Source organism: Balaenoptera musculus, chromosome 9 (genome assembly GCF_009873245.2).
Source record: "Balaenoptera musculus isolate JJ_BM4_2016_0621 chromosome 9, mBalMus1.pri.v3, whole genome shotgun sequence".
Classification (NCBI taxonomy): domain Eukaryota; kingdom Metazoa; phylum Chordata; class Mammalia; order Artiodactyla; family Balaenopteridae; genus Balaenoptera; species Balaenoptera musculus.
Genome location: NC_045793.1, coordinates 1,407,659 through 1,424,197, shown reverse-complemented (window position 1 = coordinate 1,424,197; position 16,539 = coordinate 1,407,659). Strand labels below are relative to the sequence as shown.

Here is a 16,539-nt window from a genome sequence, read left to right as displayed (position 1 = left end):
TTCCCGGACCAGGGATTGAACCCTGGCCCTCAGCAGTGAAAGCGCAGAGTCTCAATCCCTGGACTACCAGGGAATTCCCTGGTATCACCTGTTCTTTATTTCAGTGGCGAATAATCAAACACGCGTAACAGTTTTGTGCATTTCTGAGTATTTGCTTCAGTAATTTTGTTAGTTTTTAAGTATTAAAGTTTAGATCCAGCACGGAAGAAGATGACATGGGAGACAAGAGTTAAACGTATCACGTAAAATATACTACTACTATATTTATAACTGTTAAAGTCTGCCAAAACTGTGTATTGAGTGAGGTACATGTAGTTATCCCAGTGTCTGCTTGTTTGCTGTTTTATTTCATATTTCTTAACACACTGGTTCTCAAGTCTCACTGTGTTTCACGATCTCCTAGGGATCAGTTAACAATTATTGACGGGCTCACCTCAGGTGAACTAAGTTCCTGTTGCTGTTGGTGGTGCCCTTTGGGGTGTTTGTCAGCAGGAGGTTCTGAAATGCAGCTGGGTTGACCCACAGGCCTGACTGTGCGGTGAATTCCCTTTGGGCAGATATTAGTAACCTCTGATCTCAGTTTGCAGACTTGCACCCCACGACTGAAGTTAATCCTGCCAGGCTCTCGGTGCTGGTCCTGTCTTCTGTCGTAGGCATATCTGTGCGAGGAGATTTGATAAAATTAACTGAAAGAGAAACTGTCTTTTGATCTCAACACTGGGCGTCTGTATTGATCCAGTGGAAAATCGTTACTTCAGTTTTCCTTACCTGTGACACTCTTTCGTCAGTTTACGTGGTTTTTTAATAGTTACCTATGTAAACTTTGCTTTTTCAGTACTAAATATTTCTAGCAGTTTGTGATACTGAAAATGAATGCAGAGAAAGGGAATGTGTTTAAAGGTGTTCTGAAATCACAGAATGGATCCAGTTAAAATTTTCATGGTTACTTAAAATTTGTATTTTTCTCTAAAACTTAGAAGAAAAATAGTTAAAGGAGAAGAATGTTTTTTAGGGGATCTGACATTTCTAAAATATTTGGGGAATTGGTCCAGGGCTCATATTGCCAGATTTAACACATGAAAATATGTGTCACCCAGTTAAATTTGGATTTCAGATAAACAACAAATGCATTTTACATACAAGTATGTCCTGTGCAATATTTTGGACACATTTATACTTTTTAAAAATCAATATTTGAGAATATACTTCGAATAAAGCAATATTTGGGTCATATTTATACTAAAAAAATTCATTTGACGTTTATCTGGAATTCAACTTTGTCTAGGTGTCCTGTATTTTCTCTGGCAGTCCTATTTAGGGCTCGTCTTCAAGTTTTCTTTCCTGTCAGCTTTAGTTTGTTAAGATATGCTTTTTCCACAGTGCCGTCTGTTGACATCCCTTCTTGCCGTATCTCAGGCCCACATCACTTTGTACCTTCTGCTTTCCTCCTTTCTCCCCCGACCCCCCGTGCCTCCCTTCCCACCTCTCTCTTTCTCTCCTATATTTTTGAAAGAGGATCAGTGATACTAGGATAGGACATTTTATGTTACTTCTTTTTCATATTTAGAATATGGAGATATGAAAGGGAATGCCATATATTGAAACTTTATAATGTTTAATTTCACAGTAATTTAAAAGAGGAATGTAAATTACGGCATTAATTACCTCTTAGATAGTTTGATAATGTTTGTGACCTATAGAAAAGAAGTGTCCTCATCAGCATAGATTGGATGGTGGTGAGTACCAGGAGGTGGATGACGGCTCGCTCCTCGGGGTCAGGCAGCTGTGAACTTGAGCGTGTGCCGTGGGGATGGTGCAAGAGTCTGGGGTGTTGTGTGAGAGCCATAAGTTAATGGGTGCAATTAAATAAACACACGTAAGTGTTTGTCAGAAAGCACGTCTTTTGTCAACAGTTGTGGTGTGTTGGGGGTAAATTTCAGCACAATGTCTATTAAATCCAAATTTACTCAAAATACCGATGTAATTGGTTAGGTAAAAGGAGAGGTAAGACATAATGTGCATCCTGCCACAAGACTGTACTTCACTCTCCACTGTTGGAAGAGCATCTGTTGATGCGATCTGTGTGGACCCGACTGAATTTGTCCCAGACCCAGAGAGCACATGGAATGAACTTATTGGGATCTTGTCTTTTCTTCTGAAGAGCAGTAGCGAGAGACTTCCCAGAGTTGGTGCCGTAGGTCAATGGCCTTACTCTGTTTATGACCAGCAGTTAACCAGATAGAACCAAAGACCAGGCCTTTCTCAGTCTACCTCAGCTGCACTTAAAATGAGTCATCGTAAAACATTGCATGTGTGTAACCTGACCCCTGAGCAACTGACTGCTTACCTTTGCTCATTTCTGCTGATTCAAAAAGGACAGTACCATAGTATTACAATAAGCTTTAAAATACCGCAAGGTAGACATCACAGCTAAATTGGCAAGATATATCCACCAGTGTACAAGCTGTGTTCTAGATCTTGAGAGGTTTTTGCTAATGTGGTTTTGTCTGGGTGGCCAAACCGCTCAAGCATTACTTTTTCTCTGTCACTGGGCAGATCATCCAACCGGTGTTGGTGTCATAGTGGCCTGAGATACCAACCAAGGACCCTTTCTTACCCACTTTCGTTGGACACACAATGACATTTCCTAGTTCTTTATTCAAATTATATTTTACTGAATTAGAGGCAATGTGTACAGAAGCCTGGCTGACTTTTTCAGAAAATACCATCATAGTCATTAACTACGTAGTAGTTGTATGATCAACTCCTGGTTGTAAAGGTTTAACACTTTGGTTTTACAACTTTGTGTTGGTTTATCTTTGTTTATTACAAAACGCATTTCTATTTAATGTGTAACTTCATGTCTTTTTTAAGTAGACAGTACCATTAAGATCTCTTTAACCGTACATCACAGAATTTATTATACAGTTGTCCATCATCAGGTACCCACTAGTTTTCTTGGTAGGTACTTGGGTTCTGTTCATGGGGGGCTTACCGCACAGCCAGAGAGGGGCAGGTGCTCATCGGGAAACCAGCGGTGAAGGACTAGACTATGATAATGGGGGGTTGGGTAGCCAGAGCGTGGGGGGAGGCTTTCTGAAGGACGTTACGCTGGGTTTGCGTGGAATTGCACTGGGATGCAGACCTAATTCCAGAGGCTTGCGTAAGGGAAACACTGAAATCGTCTTTCTTTTTGGAAGGTTGACAGGTGTGTCTAGGACACCGCTTCCCGCCCCCCACCCCTCCCCCGCTGCCAGCAGCCTTGAATAGAGTGTTTTTCAGAAAAATAAGAAATGTGTTTTACCTTAGGGAAATTGCTGTACTTGGAGATGTCTTTTATTATAGCTCAAATGGGCTAATACGTTTCCCCATTTGTGTTTTAAAACTTAATTACTGCCTCCCTTGCAGTTTTTAAGAAATCAGCCCTTGCACACATTTGTGTTAATAATTTTCCTCTCTTTGCCGGTAGATATTAACCGCTTTGTACCTAAAACTAACTGCTGTAATCACAGAACGAGGCACTTTTCTGCAGACTGACCTGGTGGCGGTCTAGCCAGCTCTTCACCGCGGAAGCCTGCGTCCTCGGGCACGGAGGTGAAGCAGTGCCGCGGCCTCTCACTCCTGACCAGAAGTGTTGCCACAGTTCCCGAGCCTGCGTGTGACGTGTTTCTGTTCTTCCTCTCAGGTTATCACCAACCTAGTGAAAATGTTGAAGTCCAGAGACACGAGAAGAAATTTTTGTCCTCCCAATCACTGGCTGTCAGAGCAAGAAGATATTAAAGCAGATAAGGTGTTACTTTTAAATATTTTTCATTAAACGTACTTTTTCAGCTTTTATCTTTTGGGGGAGAAGAATAAATCCTTTAAAGTTGTTTAACTTATTATGTAACTAAATATTAACAGTAAACTTTTGTGTTACTAACTCTTAGTTCACCTAGTAGAATGTAGAGCAATATCATTGGCTTCCACAAGCATCCTGCATTTGTTGTTAATCCTAATTTGCTCTTAACCACAAAGTATATTGAAGCATAATGGGGTTTTGCGGGGTTGAAAAAAAATTTTTGCTTTTATTGTTATTTTCAGTATATATTTAGTACTTAAGAGATGGAACTTATTTCTGGTTTTCTAAAGGGACAGAGAAATTTGAATATTACTAAGATCTAGATCTAAAGTCGATTCAATAGTATAATCTATTTCAAAATAAATTAGGATAACATTAACAAAGGACATGAGGTGTTTTCATTGTTGTTTGTCAGAGAAACTCATGACTGGATTCATCTCAGAAACTTGGGGCTGGGGGCAGAGGGTGGTGGGTACAGAGGAAGCAAGATCACAGAGATGTTAAAGAAAACAGGGCTGTTTTGGAAGCATCGCTTTGTCCGCATGGAGTATTGTCTCTCTGAGTTAAGCATGTGGCTTGAGCTCTGCCCACTGGCCAGGCTGAGATGCTGTGGCAGGTCCTGCAGCAGTGAAAGCCCCTGGGGCCCATGTCAGGGTTTCTGAACATTTCCCACCGAAAAGAAAGGGTCCTCGGCACAGTGGTTCGCGGCAGGTCCAGGGAAGAAGTGCGCGAGACGGTGGCGTGTTCTTCCACCTGAGAGCGGGGGCTACGGGAGATTGTGTGAGGGCCAGGGGCCGTCTCGAGGGGCCCTAGCAGCCAGAGGCGGAGGCGAGCGCCAGCACGGTAGGTGCAGAGAACTAACCGTCAAGTGTGTTTGAATCTGTGAGTTCATAAGGATGCGAAAAAGAAGAACTTCATTAGCCATCTTTGTGGGATGCAGAGGAACCACCCTCGTCTTAAATACTGGCAGGAAGAAGGAAGTAATCACACCTCTAGCCTGCCTTTCCTTTATGAACTGTTCGTGGGCTAACCATGGAGTCGATGCTGTGAGAGCCTCCTCGACGTGGGAAGTGTTCCAGCTGACAGTACGTGAAGAAGGTGTCGGCCCCCCACTCAAGTACAGTGGAGACGTGGGCCGGAGGCCTGGGAGGCGAGGGTCTGTGCTGCTGCTGTGCTCCAGGGAGACTGTCATCTGAGCCAAGCAGTGTGTCTGGTGCCTGCTGACAGCTGACTGCTGTTTTCCCACAAGTTCTCGCTCGCATCGCCGACCTGCGACCAGCGGTGCTGAGCGCGTGCCTCTCGAGCAGAGGACACCGTCCGCCTCCGAAGTGTTTCTGCCGGAAGCCAAGCCTGGCGAAACTTGCAGGTGTAACGACAGATGTATAGGAAGCGGAGGGGCTAGAAGTACATGCTGACACCATGATGCTGCGATTGGCAACATCCACACGATGGGGAAGATGACAGGACAGGTGCTTCTGTTTCCTCATCACAGTCGCAAGGGCAGAAACAAGGGCTGAAGGGCCTGACAGGTGAAAAGGAGTCAGGGACAGTATACGATACCAGCCTGATTTGGATGCTCATTCAGACGATTTTTTAAAAAATTATGAGGGTGAATATTTGGTAATAGTGAGAAATTAATTTTTTAAGGGTGACGTGGTTTTCTTTGTAAAGCATATTATGATGATTTACTGTGTCCAGATACTACACATCGTTAAATAGAACAAGTAGAGATTTCCCTGGAGTGTGTTTAGAAAAGATAATCACAGTGTAGAAGAGCAGCCAGCACAGGAGAGAGGTTATGAAAAGGCCTCCTGAGAAGGACAGGAGACGGAGGAGAGGGAGGTGACTAGTAAGCGTGAAACACCGATGCAGCTCGAGTGAGGCAAGGTGGGCGTGTGTGCTGGGACGCGGGGAAGGGCTGACGGAGCAGGGTGTCTGGTCCCCACAGGTCACCCAGCTCTACGTCCCGGCGTCCAGAAGTGTGTGGAGGTTCCGCCGAATGGGGAGGATTGGCCCCCTGCGGTCCACCCTGGACGGTGAGTTCCCTGGGACCTCGCTCTTTGAACTCGAGTTTACTGAGGTGTCCCCCGCATACTGTGAAGTTCGCTCTTTAGTCTGCTGGTCTGTGATTTTTGACCATGATCGGCCAGGTAGAGGAGTTTCATCGTTCCGGAAGACACCTCGTGCCTTGGTAGCCAGCTCCTTGTCCCGGCCCCTGGCAGCCACAGGTTGGGTTTTTTGTCCCTGTATGTAGTTCAGCTTTTTCCAGAATGTCTTTAAATGGAACCATACAGAGTGTAGCCTTGTGAGTCTGGAAAGGAAGGTACACACAGTAACGAAGGTTTTGAACTGTGTTGCAGTAGGTCTGGAGTCTCCGCCACTGTCTGTGTCTGAGGAGAGACAGCTTGCCATCCTAACAGAGTTGCCCTTTGTGGTTCCGTTTGAGGAGCGAGTAAAGGTATGGAATTTGGTTTCTTTCCATGTGTTTCGTGGTTATTTATATCATCTCAGAGTTAAAAAGTAACACCAGTGGAAAAAATCTAAAGTTGCCTAGTGCCTATCTGATTAAATAATTTATGTTTTTCTCATTAGATTGTTAATAGTTGACCATGATTTATAAAAGCATAATCCAATCAAATACCTCTTGAAAAAATGTTTTGCTTGTATTCACCAACTTACTTAGCAATTTCTAAAAACTACTACACTTCTCTACTTAGGTGATGGCTTCAAGAGGGTGTTTTTTAGGTCTGCCCACTCTTTTCACAGGATGAACATTTAAAGCTATTGACATTTCTTCATTAAAACACATAGACGCTCACATATACACATGGTGTTGCATAATTCCCGAGTGCCCTCTACTGGATTTTTAGCATAAAAAAAATTACTTGAATTTTATCACTATAGAGATATTCCTACTAATGTTAATGTACAGCTTTCCAAAGCTACTCTTCTTCCCTCCACCATCTGGAGTTTTATAAAAGGTTTCCAAAAGGAAATATTGAAAATATGCCATAGCATGGGATTTTTAAAATTTGTTGTAAAGTGGGGAAAAGGAACAATATTACAAATATATAAATACTGCACGTTTACTGATAAGGCATAAAATCAGTATCTGATACCTTGGCCTTTAAAATTTGTTTCAGAGTTTATGGAGATACAAAAGTTAAAGTTAAGATTTATTTACCAGTTTTTCCTTTTGGTTGCTTATGATTATAACGAAAAATCTGTTGTTTTCAAGTAACCTTATAATTTCCCCTCTGTTAGATCTTTCAAAGGTTGATTTATGCAGATAAGCAAGAAGTTCAAGGAGATGGTCCATTTCTGGATGGAATTAATGTCACAATAAGAAGAAATTATATTTATGAAGATGCTTATGACAAACTTTCCCCAGAAAATGGTATATATAATTCTCTCTGTATGTGTGCATATGGCAGGGGGAGGCTGTGGGAGTACAGAAAAAGGTGATCATTAAACAATTAGTGTTGATTATCTTGTTCTGTAATGACTGTTCAAAACAAACGTAGTAGGTCAAATTTGGGGGATGTATATTATCAAATAATAATTCTAAGATTAACAAATAATTATTGCTACAGAAGCCTTTCAAATATTGATTTTTTTTTAAGGCAAAAAGCTCTTCTTTCCCCCAAATGTCTGTCTCTAAAATTTAGTTGACAAAAAAGCTATGATTCTAAAAATGTCATATATAACAGTCTATTTATGTAAACGTCATAAATTGTAAGCCAAGTTAAATACACTAGTATAAACACCATTGCAATCCAAATTGCTTTATCAAAGGTTAAGTGTGCTTCAGTGACACTGCTATTAGATAAAAGAGAATTATATTGTAACAATAATTTGGACAGCATTTAGAGGTCAGTGACACATTTTGTCTTATGTTAATCTTTGACACCCAGTGTTAAAAGTTTTAGTGTTATTAATATATATATTAATAATTTTAACTTCAGAATATGGTATCCATGATATTACATTAAATCAGTGTTATATCAGTGCAGGTATTAAAAACGAAAGCCTGGCAGGCTCTAGCTCACATCTTTGGGAGGTGCTGGCAGGTCGTCAGATACAGACAACCTTTTGCCTTTTCTTCCAGGGGAGTAATTTCATTTTCTTCTGGAAAGCAAAACCTCTCATTTTGAATACTTTTCTTTCTTCTTAGATAAAGAGCTAATTTTGTCATATTGTGGAACAGTGGAGGAACGCTAACGTCACTTGTTCCCTTACTCTGTTCCAGGTTTTGTGTGCAGAATTTTTGTCTTTCACCCAGCTTAGTTTTGTCGTTTAATCTGTGCCATTGCCCTCTGAGGTCACGTATCACAGACTGAGACAGAGTTTTAACTCAAGTCTGACACAGGCTGTGAGCTCTCCCCTATACCAGGTTACTGTTGCCTAGGATGTCGTGTTTTCAAAACTTTTTGTATGAGTGGGGCAGAAATCAGGTATTCTGACACCTAGTCTAACGTATTTTTGGGGAAAAAAAAGTTCTCCCTCCTTTGGGATCTGCAGTCCTTCATAATGAATTACAGTAGCTGTGGTGTGTGTTACGTGTTACTGTGTTGGCAGTTTCTGTGTCTGTGTCTCCCGCTTGGCTGAGGCCCTCACGGTCTGAGATGGGATCCTGAATCCTTGTTCAGCCCACCCAGCTAGCTAGTGCTCAGTAGATGTTTGTTGAATTTGTGATTGGAAACAAGAAAGACAAGAGCTCTAACGGAGTCATCAGTTGGCAGACGGCTGGCAGAGTGTTCAGAGAAGAGCTGAGATGTGCTTGATGCTGGAGGGCTTCCTCAGATGCAGGGCGTGAGCCAGGACTGGGGAGCCGTGTCTCCCAGGCTGGGTCACCGCGAAGGGCGTGGACGTTCACAGCCGACCCGGTTCTGCACTTGGTGGACTTGGGCTTCCTGCAGATCCTGCTTCCTGCAGGCTAGTGTATGTCCGTGAGCTCTTCAGCCAGAATGAGAACATGTGCTTAGCAGCGATTTTCAGTTAACTTTATTTCATGGAGATTAAGACATTACTGCTCAGTGATAATAAGCCCCAAATTTCCTAATGAATCCTTAAGCTTAAAAATGATTTAAAAGTTAATCACACTCCAGCTCTCTAGTTGTGCAGGCTGACAATCTCACTGAGTTAAAAGATTTTGGAAAAACCTTACAATATTTATGTTATAATGCCTTAAATCTTTACAAGTGTTCTCTCAGGCCTTCTTAATAAGAATTTTTAAACCATATGTCATAATTGTTTGGTATTTTGCTATGCAAATTGTAAAATTAAATATCATCTCAGAATGTTTAATTTACTTATGGAAAATTGGTTTGAAGTGCTTCGTTGACTGATCATTTACATATAATCAATTAATAGGATTATTCCATACACCATCTAGTCATTAAAGCACATCCATTCTTTATGGGTTCTTATATCTCATATCATCTCAGAACAGTTTTCTAAAGTGTGGGTTTCGCCCCATCTGGCAAGTGAACTGACCTGGTGGAGCTCAGAGAAGTTGAGTGACTTCTTTTTGCAGTAGGGAGCTAAGCAAGCAGAGTGACACGGGTCCTGGCGCGGTGATGCCACGCACGCTCTTTCCACCGTGCCACCACCCGGCAGCATTTTACCTGGGTGAGAGCGTGGGTTGGATGTTAATTTCTCCTTGTGGAGACTATGGAGAAGCGACCGTATCTGCTCTCAGGAGTGTTGTGAGGGTTATAGAGCTGGTACGTACGTCACAGTGAGCTCTTGGTGTCATCCATTGTCTGGGATGGGATTTGCTAGAGCTGGCTCTGAGCTGTTCTGCACTCCATTCCTGAGAGCCTCACTTGTGCTCTTGTGTGTTGGTTGGTTTGATTCTGTTTTGCTGAATGGGCAGGGTTTATTACATTGTTTTTCTGAAGAAGAAGTGATAATCGGGTAAAATCAAAGTACAGTTGACCCTTGAACAATGCAGGTTTGAACTGTGCGGGTCCACTTATGCAGATTTTTTTCAAGAAATATATTGCCAAACTTTTTGGAGATTTATAACAATTAGAAAAAACTTGCAGATAAACCACGTAACCTAGAAATACTGAAAAAATTAAGAAAAAGGTATGTCATGAGTGCATAAAAGATACGTATTGATAGATACTAGTCTGTTTTATCATTTACTGTCAGAAGCATACACAGATCTATTATAAGAAGTTAAAGTTTATCAAAACTTACAGAAACACTTGTAGAAGGTGTGTGGCGCCCTTCACAGTTAGGAGAAGTGTAAACAAACGTGCAGGTGCCTGTAGCGCACGCTGTCCTGCTTTAACGATCTCTTAGCCGCCTCTTGTTGCTCCTGCACTGAGTTCAGTGTGGTGTGGACCCCCTTGAGACAAGCGTGACCCTCATCACCTCCGCCTGAGCACGTCCCCTCCAGGAGACCGCGAATCCAGTAAAAAGTGATGGCTCGCGGTTCTCGTTATTTTCCCTTGTGTCTAGTGCAGCCCTGTGAACTTAGCGAACACCAGGGACCAACACAGAGTGCTGCCAGTGATGCCGGACCTGCTCCCAAGAAGCAGAGAAAAGTCACGACGTTACGAGAAAACGTTGGGCTGTTCGATGTGTACCTGCAGCTCTGGTTACTGCCGCTTCAAGACAAATGAATCCACCGTGAGGACCGTTGTAAAAAAAAAAATAAGAAAAGGAAATTTGTGAGGCTGTGGCAGCAGCTACACCAGCAGGCACAAAACCCTTGTAATTTTTGTGACATACCTTTTTATCTCATATTGAAAATGCGTGCAGGATTGCTGTAAGAAAGGCATATCTGTAGACTCTAATATGATTTGAGAAAAAGTAAAGTCTTTATATATGACAACATTTTTTTTCTTCTATGCATGTTTTATTAATTCTCTAAATGTTTAATTTCCAATGACATTGATGTCATTGAAAATTAGTAAGAAACTGTGATGTATTATTTTCATAACATAATATTTTAAGTTTACATATTTTATTTATACAAAAGCCAGATATGTTTTCAGTTAATTTACTTTTTCTAAAAAATTTTCAAACTCAGAAAATATATCCATATGTTTTGTTAAAGGTTTGCATTTCCCTTACATACTTTCAAATTTACTTTCTCTTACTGGTCGTAAAAAAAGAATAAACCCGACTTCCCTGGTGGCGCAGTGGTTGAGAATCCACCTGCCAATGCAGGGGACACGGGTTCTAGCCCTGGTCTGGGAAGATCCCACATGCCGCGGAGCAACTAGGCCCGTGAGCCACAATTACTGAGCCTGCACGTCTAGAGCCTGTGCTCCCAACAAGAGAGGCCGTGATGGTGAGAGGCCCGCACACCGCGATGAAGAGTGGCCCCCACTTGCCGCAACTAGAGAAAGCCCTCGCACAGAAACGAAGACCCAACACAGCCAAAAATAAATAAATAAATTAATTAATTAAAAAAAAAAAAGAATAAACCATCCAATAACCATGTTGCTTTAAAAATTGTCAAGAGTTTTCAGGAGATCCTTAAAATTGTCAAGAGAGCCCTAAAATTTATTTCCAGTTTGTTCAAAATAGTGTGTTATACTGCTACTTCGTATCTTATATGACAACTTAAAGCAAAAAGAAGGTGAAGGATCGAAAGCTGAAGAATTTAATGCCGGCAAAGGATGTTTTGATAATTTTAGGAAGAAGCGTGGCTTTAAAATTGTCAAGATAACAGCAGAAGCAGCGTCTGCCCACCAACAGGCAGCAGACGAGCTCCCAGACGCTGTTAAGAAAATCGTTGAGGAGAAGGGACATCTGCCTGAACAGGTTTTTAATGCAGGCGAAAGTGCCCCATTCTGGGGAAAAACTGCTACAAAGGACATTTTTTAGTAAGGAAGAGAAGTGAGCACAGCATTTAAGCAGGAAGGGACAGGAGTGCAGTTGGGTGTATGGTCAGGACTGCCCTCATCTATAAAGCTGCTCACCCCCAGCCTCTAGGGGAGAGAGAAACACCAGCTGTCTGTCTTTTGGTTGGACAACAAGAAGGCCTGGGCAGTGAGAGCCCTTTTTCTGGATTGGCTCCATCGATGCCTTGTCCTTGACATCAGGAAGCACCTTGTTGGTAAGGGATGGCCTTCGCAGTTCTTTTGGTATTGGCAATGCCCTTAGCCACCCAGAAACCCATGAGTTCAACACCGAAGGCGTAGAAGTGGTCTGCTGGCTCACAAAACACATCTCTAATTCAGCCTCTAGATCAGGGGGCCATAGGGACCTTTCAGGCTCATTACACATGGTGCTCCGTGGAAAGGCTTGTCGACGCGATGTCAGCGAACCCAGCAGAGAGAACATCGTGAGAGTCTGGGAGGATCCTACCATTGATGATGCCATAGCTGTTATAGAAAGAGCCCTGAAAGCCACCAAGCCAGAAACAGTACAGTCCTGCTGGGGAAAAGTGTCCAGATGCTGTGCATGACTCCACAGGATTTACGTCAGAGCCAATCAAGGAAATCATGAAAGAGATTGTAAATATGGTAAAAAACGTGGGGTGAAGGCTTTCAAAATATGGATCTTGGAGAAAAAAGGCAAGAGCTAGTAGGCACCAGGTGAGAGGAGCTGACGGAAGACGAATGGGTGGAGATGAGAGCCTCTGAACCACAGCCAATGACGAGGACAAGATGCAGAAGAGCACCTGGCAGCAAGCTGACGGCAGGCCACCTGGCAGGAGGGTTCTGATTGTCCGACGTTGCTCTCGACTTTTACACCTTGGACCCTTCTGTGATATGGGCACTGAAACTAAAGCAAACAGTGGAAGAAGGATTGGTACCGCATAGAAACAGTTCTAGAGAAATAAAAGAGCAAAAAAGTCAGGCGGAAATTATGATCTATTCCCGTAAAGTTACAGCAAATGTGCCTGCCCCTCCTGCCTGCCCTTCCCCCCCCCCCCCCCCCCACCGCCACCGCCTCCCCCTGCTCCGCCTCCTCGGCCTCATCCGCGTGAGGACAGGGAGGACGAAGACCTTTGTGATGATCCACTTCCACTTCACAGTGAGTGGTCAGCACGCCGCGCAGTGAGCAACTCAGCTGTTGTGTATGTGAGTGTCCTCCTGGGAAAGTCTAAGAACTGTGTGAGACGTTTCTGTGTCATCATCATCGTCACCCAGGTGTTCATCGTGCAGACAGACCATCGTGTGCAGGACTTGTATTGAAGTGGACAGCCTGTGCTTACATAGGTGCAAAGTGAGTGATACTAACTCTAAAGTTAATAATGTGTTAGCTTTCTTACTCTCAAGACATTGCTTTCAAAGTTACGTTACTGTACAGTATGCCTCCCTCTCTCTTGTAATTGGAGAAACTGCTTATCATCACAGGTAAGTGATTTTTAAAAACATGTAACAATGTTACCAATACTGTATTATGAATATGACTGTAATGGTGTATGCCATAAAGATTCTATAAGGATTCATTCCTTAGTGTATAGGCTAGGCTACCGTAAACAATCATACTCTTGATGCTTTGTTATCAGTGCATGAATCGTTATACCTGTAAACAAATAAGAATTTCTTTTTCACATTATCGTTTCATTTTTGATGTCTAGTGTTAGTAATGTGTGTAACGTCTACAGTGTTTCGTATCGTATAAGACAGTGTTGATGTAGGTACTGACAGCCAGGCGATTCATCTTGAAAGCAGATGATGTCAACTTGACATGTCAATAAATACAGTACTGTGAATGTATTTTCTCTTCCTTCTGATTTTCTTAATAACATTTTCCTTTTCCTAGCTTACTTTATTGTAAGAGTAGAGTATATAATACGTATACCATACAAAATATGTGTTAATCGACGGTTTATGTTGTCGGTAAGGCTTCTGGTCAACGGAGGGCTATTAGTAGTTAAGTTTTGGGGGAGTCAAAAGTTACACGTGGATTTTCAACTGTGTGTGGGCCCCTAAGCTCTGAATTCTTCAAGGGTCAACTGTAATATATGACTTAGGTCCCCCCGCCCCAACCTTACTGTATAAGTAGATACTTTTAATTTGTCTTTTGAATCAAGTAGTGGCAAGATACCTAGAAGACTAGATTTGATTCTAAAAATATTGTGCTATTGTATATTGCTGTTTACAGAAATGAGCTTCAGGGAACCACAGAATCTCAGTTCTAGCCACAATTGAGGAGGTGACATCTGTGAGTGGCTGTGGGGCCTCTGAGATACAAAGACCCGCCCCCCGCCCCCCGCCCCCCACCACAGCCTAGAAGATTAGTGCTGCGGTTTGAATGAGGGTTAACGGGCGGGCCTTGGCGGAGCATTTACCACTTACAAGATGTTTACACTTCGAATTTTTCAAAAACCTGCTGCTGCTAACTGTTGACATTCAGCTTGAGAAATACTGTGCGTGACAAATAAAAGCTTATGGTTTATCCTGAAAACTGAGTATTGAGAGGATATATGTAAAGGTCGCAAAGAGCCAACTGTATTTTTGTGTTGCATCCACGGTTATCTGCCTAGAATTCTTTCTGCATTTTACCTAGGCCTTGAGAGTGAACATATTTGGTAATTGTATTGATCAAAATAGATGCAAATAACATTGTTTGTGGAATTTAATCATCAGTGAAAAGCATGTTCTTCGTTTAAGTGTAGTTAAATTTTAAAAATAAAAGAATGTGTTTTAGTAGAAAAGAACCTGTGCTTTGTAGGTAATAGACATGTTTTAAAATTACAGCACTACCCTTTACAATATTAGCTGTATGTCCTTGGGTAAATCATTCAACCTTCCCTGTCCTTGGGTTTCTCACATGAGAATGGGGGCATTCTTAACCCAGAGGTTGTTAAAGGGTTGGAAGTGATTAACGTGTGTGAAATTCCTGGCGCGAGTTCTGCCAGCTCGGGGTAGACGTCAGCGGTGGTTATTCCCTCACAGGCACGAGCGCAAGAGGGCGCTGCTGCCGCCTCTGGTTGGGTTTGTTTACCCCTGAGGGAGGTGTGGGCACTGCACTGCCCTAGAGGAGAGCTCGCCGGGCGCAGCTTTTGTCCCTGTGGCAGGATGGGTGGGCGGCCCTCTCCTGTGCAGGCGCCGTGGGCCTCAGTCCACACGTTAAACTGTCGGCCCTGTTTGAAGTGTAGTATAGAATATTCACACCCCAGGTCCTGTGACCTCAGTACTGACACTCGCACATCACAGTGCTGGGGTTCAGCTGAACCGACATTCTGCTAAACCCCTTCCTGGGGTGTTTTCTAGAGCTCACCTGTCCCCTGAGATGCTTTGGGTCAGATACGTGTGGGCGACTGCACGCTGCCGGAAAGACAGCTGCAGCGCGGACGCGGGTGCAGCCCTGCGACCTGGGTTCCGTTGCCCTCCACCTGCGGCTCTTGACGTGCAGAGCACCTGAAGGACGATGGTGGGCAACGATGAGGGACGTGTCAGTGACTTTGTCAGACCTGTTCCCTGATTAAGCCAGGGAGCCCCTGGTTTTGACTTGTGGTAGAATCACGTCTACTGGCCCGTGTTTGGGGCCTGTGTCGGAGGCTACTGTATTCATTGCAAGTGAGTCCGGGGCCTGGCGTCCCTGCTTTTGCAGTGCTGTCCTTATGAGGACCTGTGTGGAAATGCCCCTCACATGTCAGGCAGACTTAAGCAACTTAAAAATTGCATATTGTGGCACATTATGTAACCAAAAATTTCCCCCATTTTTCAGCCAAACATCGTTTTAACTGATGTAGATTCTGGTGTTCTGACTCTCGTGTCCTTCGCCTCTTTCAAAAGGTCTTTGTAATGTTAACTTCATTGACATCTGCTTTGTTCATTTATCTTTTTGCCTTTCTTGGTAATAGTTTTCTGTTCTAGTATTATCCTTAGTCCTCCATTCCATTCCCCTTCTCCTGGTATTTGAGTTTGTTACATCCTTTAGCATATGTGGGATAACTGTATTTTCTGCTAAACACACCTCCCCCCGCCTCACTCCATTCTTGATCTGTCAGTATCAGTGCAAAGGAACGTCTCTCTTCTTCCCATTGTAGGCTCTGAGGGAAATACTGGTCAGTCTGTCTCATTGTCTCTTTTTAATGTTGATTTTTTTTTTTTAAGTCTTGCATTAAAATATTTTTAATATTCTTGCTCCCCTTACCTAATTTCCTATAATACCAGCTTATTTTATTGCTTTTTAAAAAAATATTTTCTCCTTGCCCCATCCCCCCTCTTTTAACAGAGCCTGATTTGAAAAAGCGGATCCGTGTGCACTTACTCAATGCACATGGCCTGGACGAAGCTGGCATTGACGGTGGTGGTATTTTCAGAGAGTTTCTAAATGAACTACTGAAGTCGGGGTTTAACCCCAACCAGGGCTTCTTTAAGACCACTAACGAAGGGCTGCTGTACCCCAACCCAGCTGCCCAGATGCTTGTGGGGGAGTCCTTTGCCAGACATTACTACTTCCTGGGCAGGATGCTTGGAAAGGTAAAGTAAACTTTATGTCAAAACGGATCTCAGACCACGGGGTGTGGAAATTCGGTGCTTCTGTGTGGTTACCATCTGTTTCATTGAAGATCTTTATTCAGGATTGTTAAGTAATTTTGATGAACCCCTGAATCGTGTTTTCTTACATAATAACTGCTTTATAGCATTATACATTTCATACACAGTTACGTACATTAAAAAATTATTGATATAGTGTAGAAAACATGGGAAGCGTGATATAAAATTCTGTCTATACAGATAAAATTCTGTTTATCTGCTAGCATAGGTATG

General features: G+C 42.9%; 1 protein-coding gene across 5 annotated transcripts in view; it reads left to right on the top strand.

Annotated features, from left to right (window-relative positions):
- Positions 1-16,539, top strand: part of UBE3C (ubiquitin protein ligase E3C) — a 120,719-nt gene that overhangs the window by 64,300 nt on the left and 39,880 nt on the right. For 4 of the 5 annotated variants that reach the window (XM_036864155.1, XM_036864154.1, XM_036864152.1 and 1 more), the window contains 5 exons: positions 3,686-3,790; positions 5,790-5,877; positions 6,202-6,299; positions 7,106-7,238; positions 16,001-16,248. In XM_036864155.1, the coding sequence (XP_036720050.1) occupies positions 3,686-3,790; positions 5,790-5,877; positions 6,202-6,299; positions 7,106-7,238; positions 16,001-16,248 (672 nt within the window). The remainder of the gene's footprint in view (positions 1-3,685; positions 3,791-5,789; positions 5,878-6,201; positions 6,300-7,105; positions 7,239-16,000; positions 16,249-16,539) is intronic. The other variant, XM_036864153.1, reaches the window with a different exon arrangement.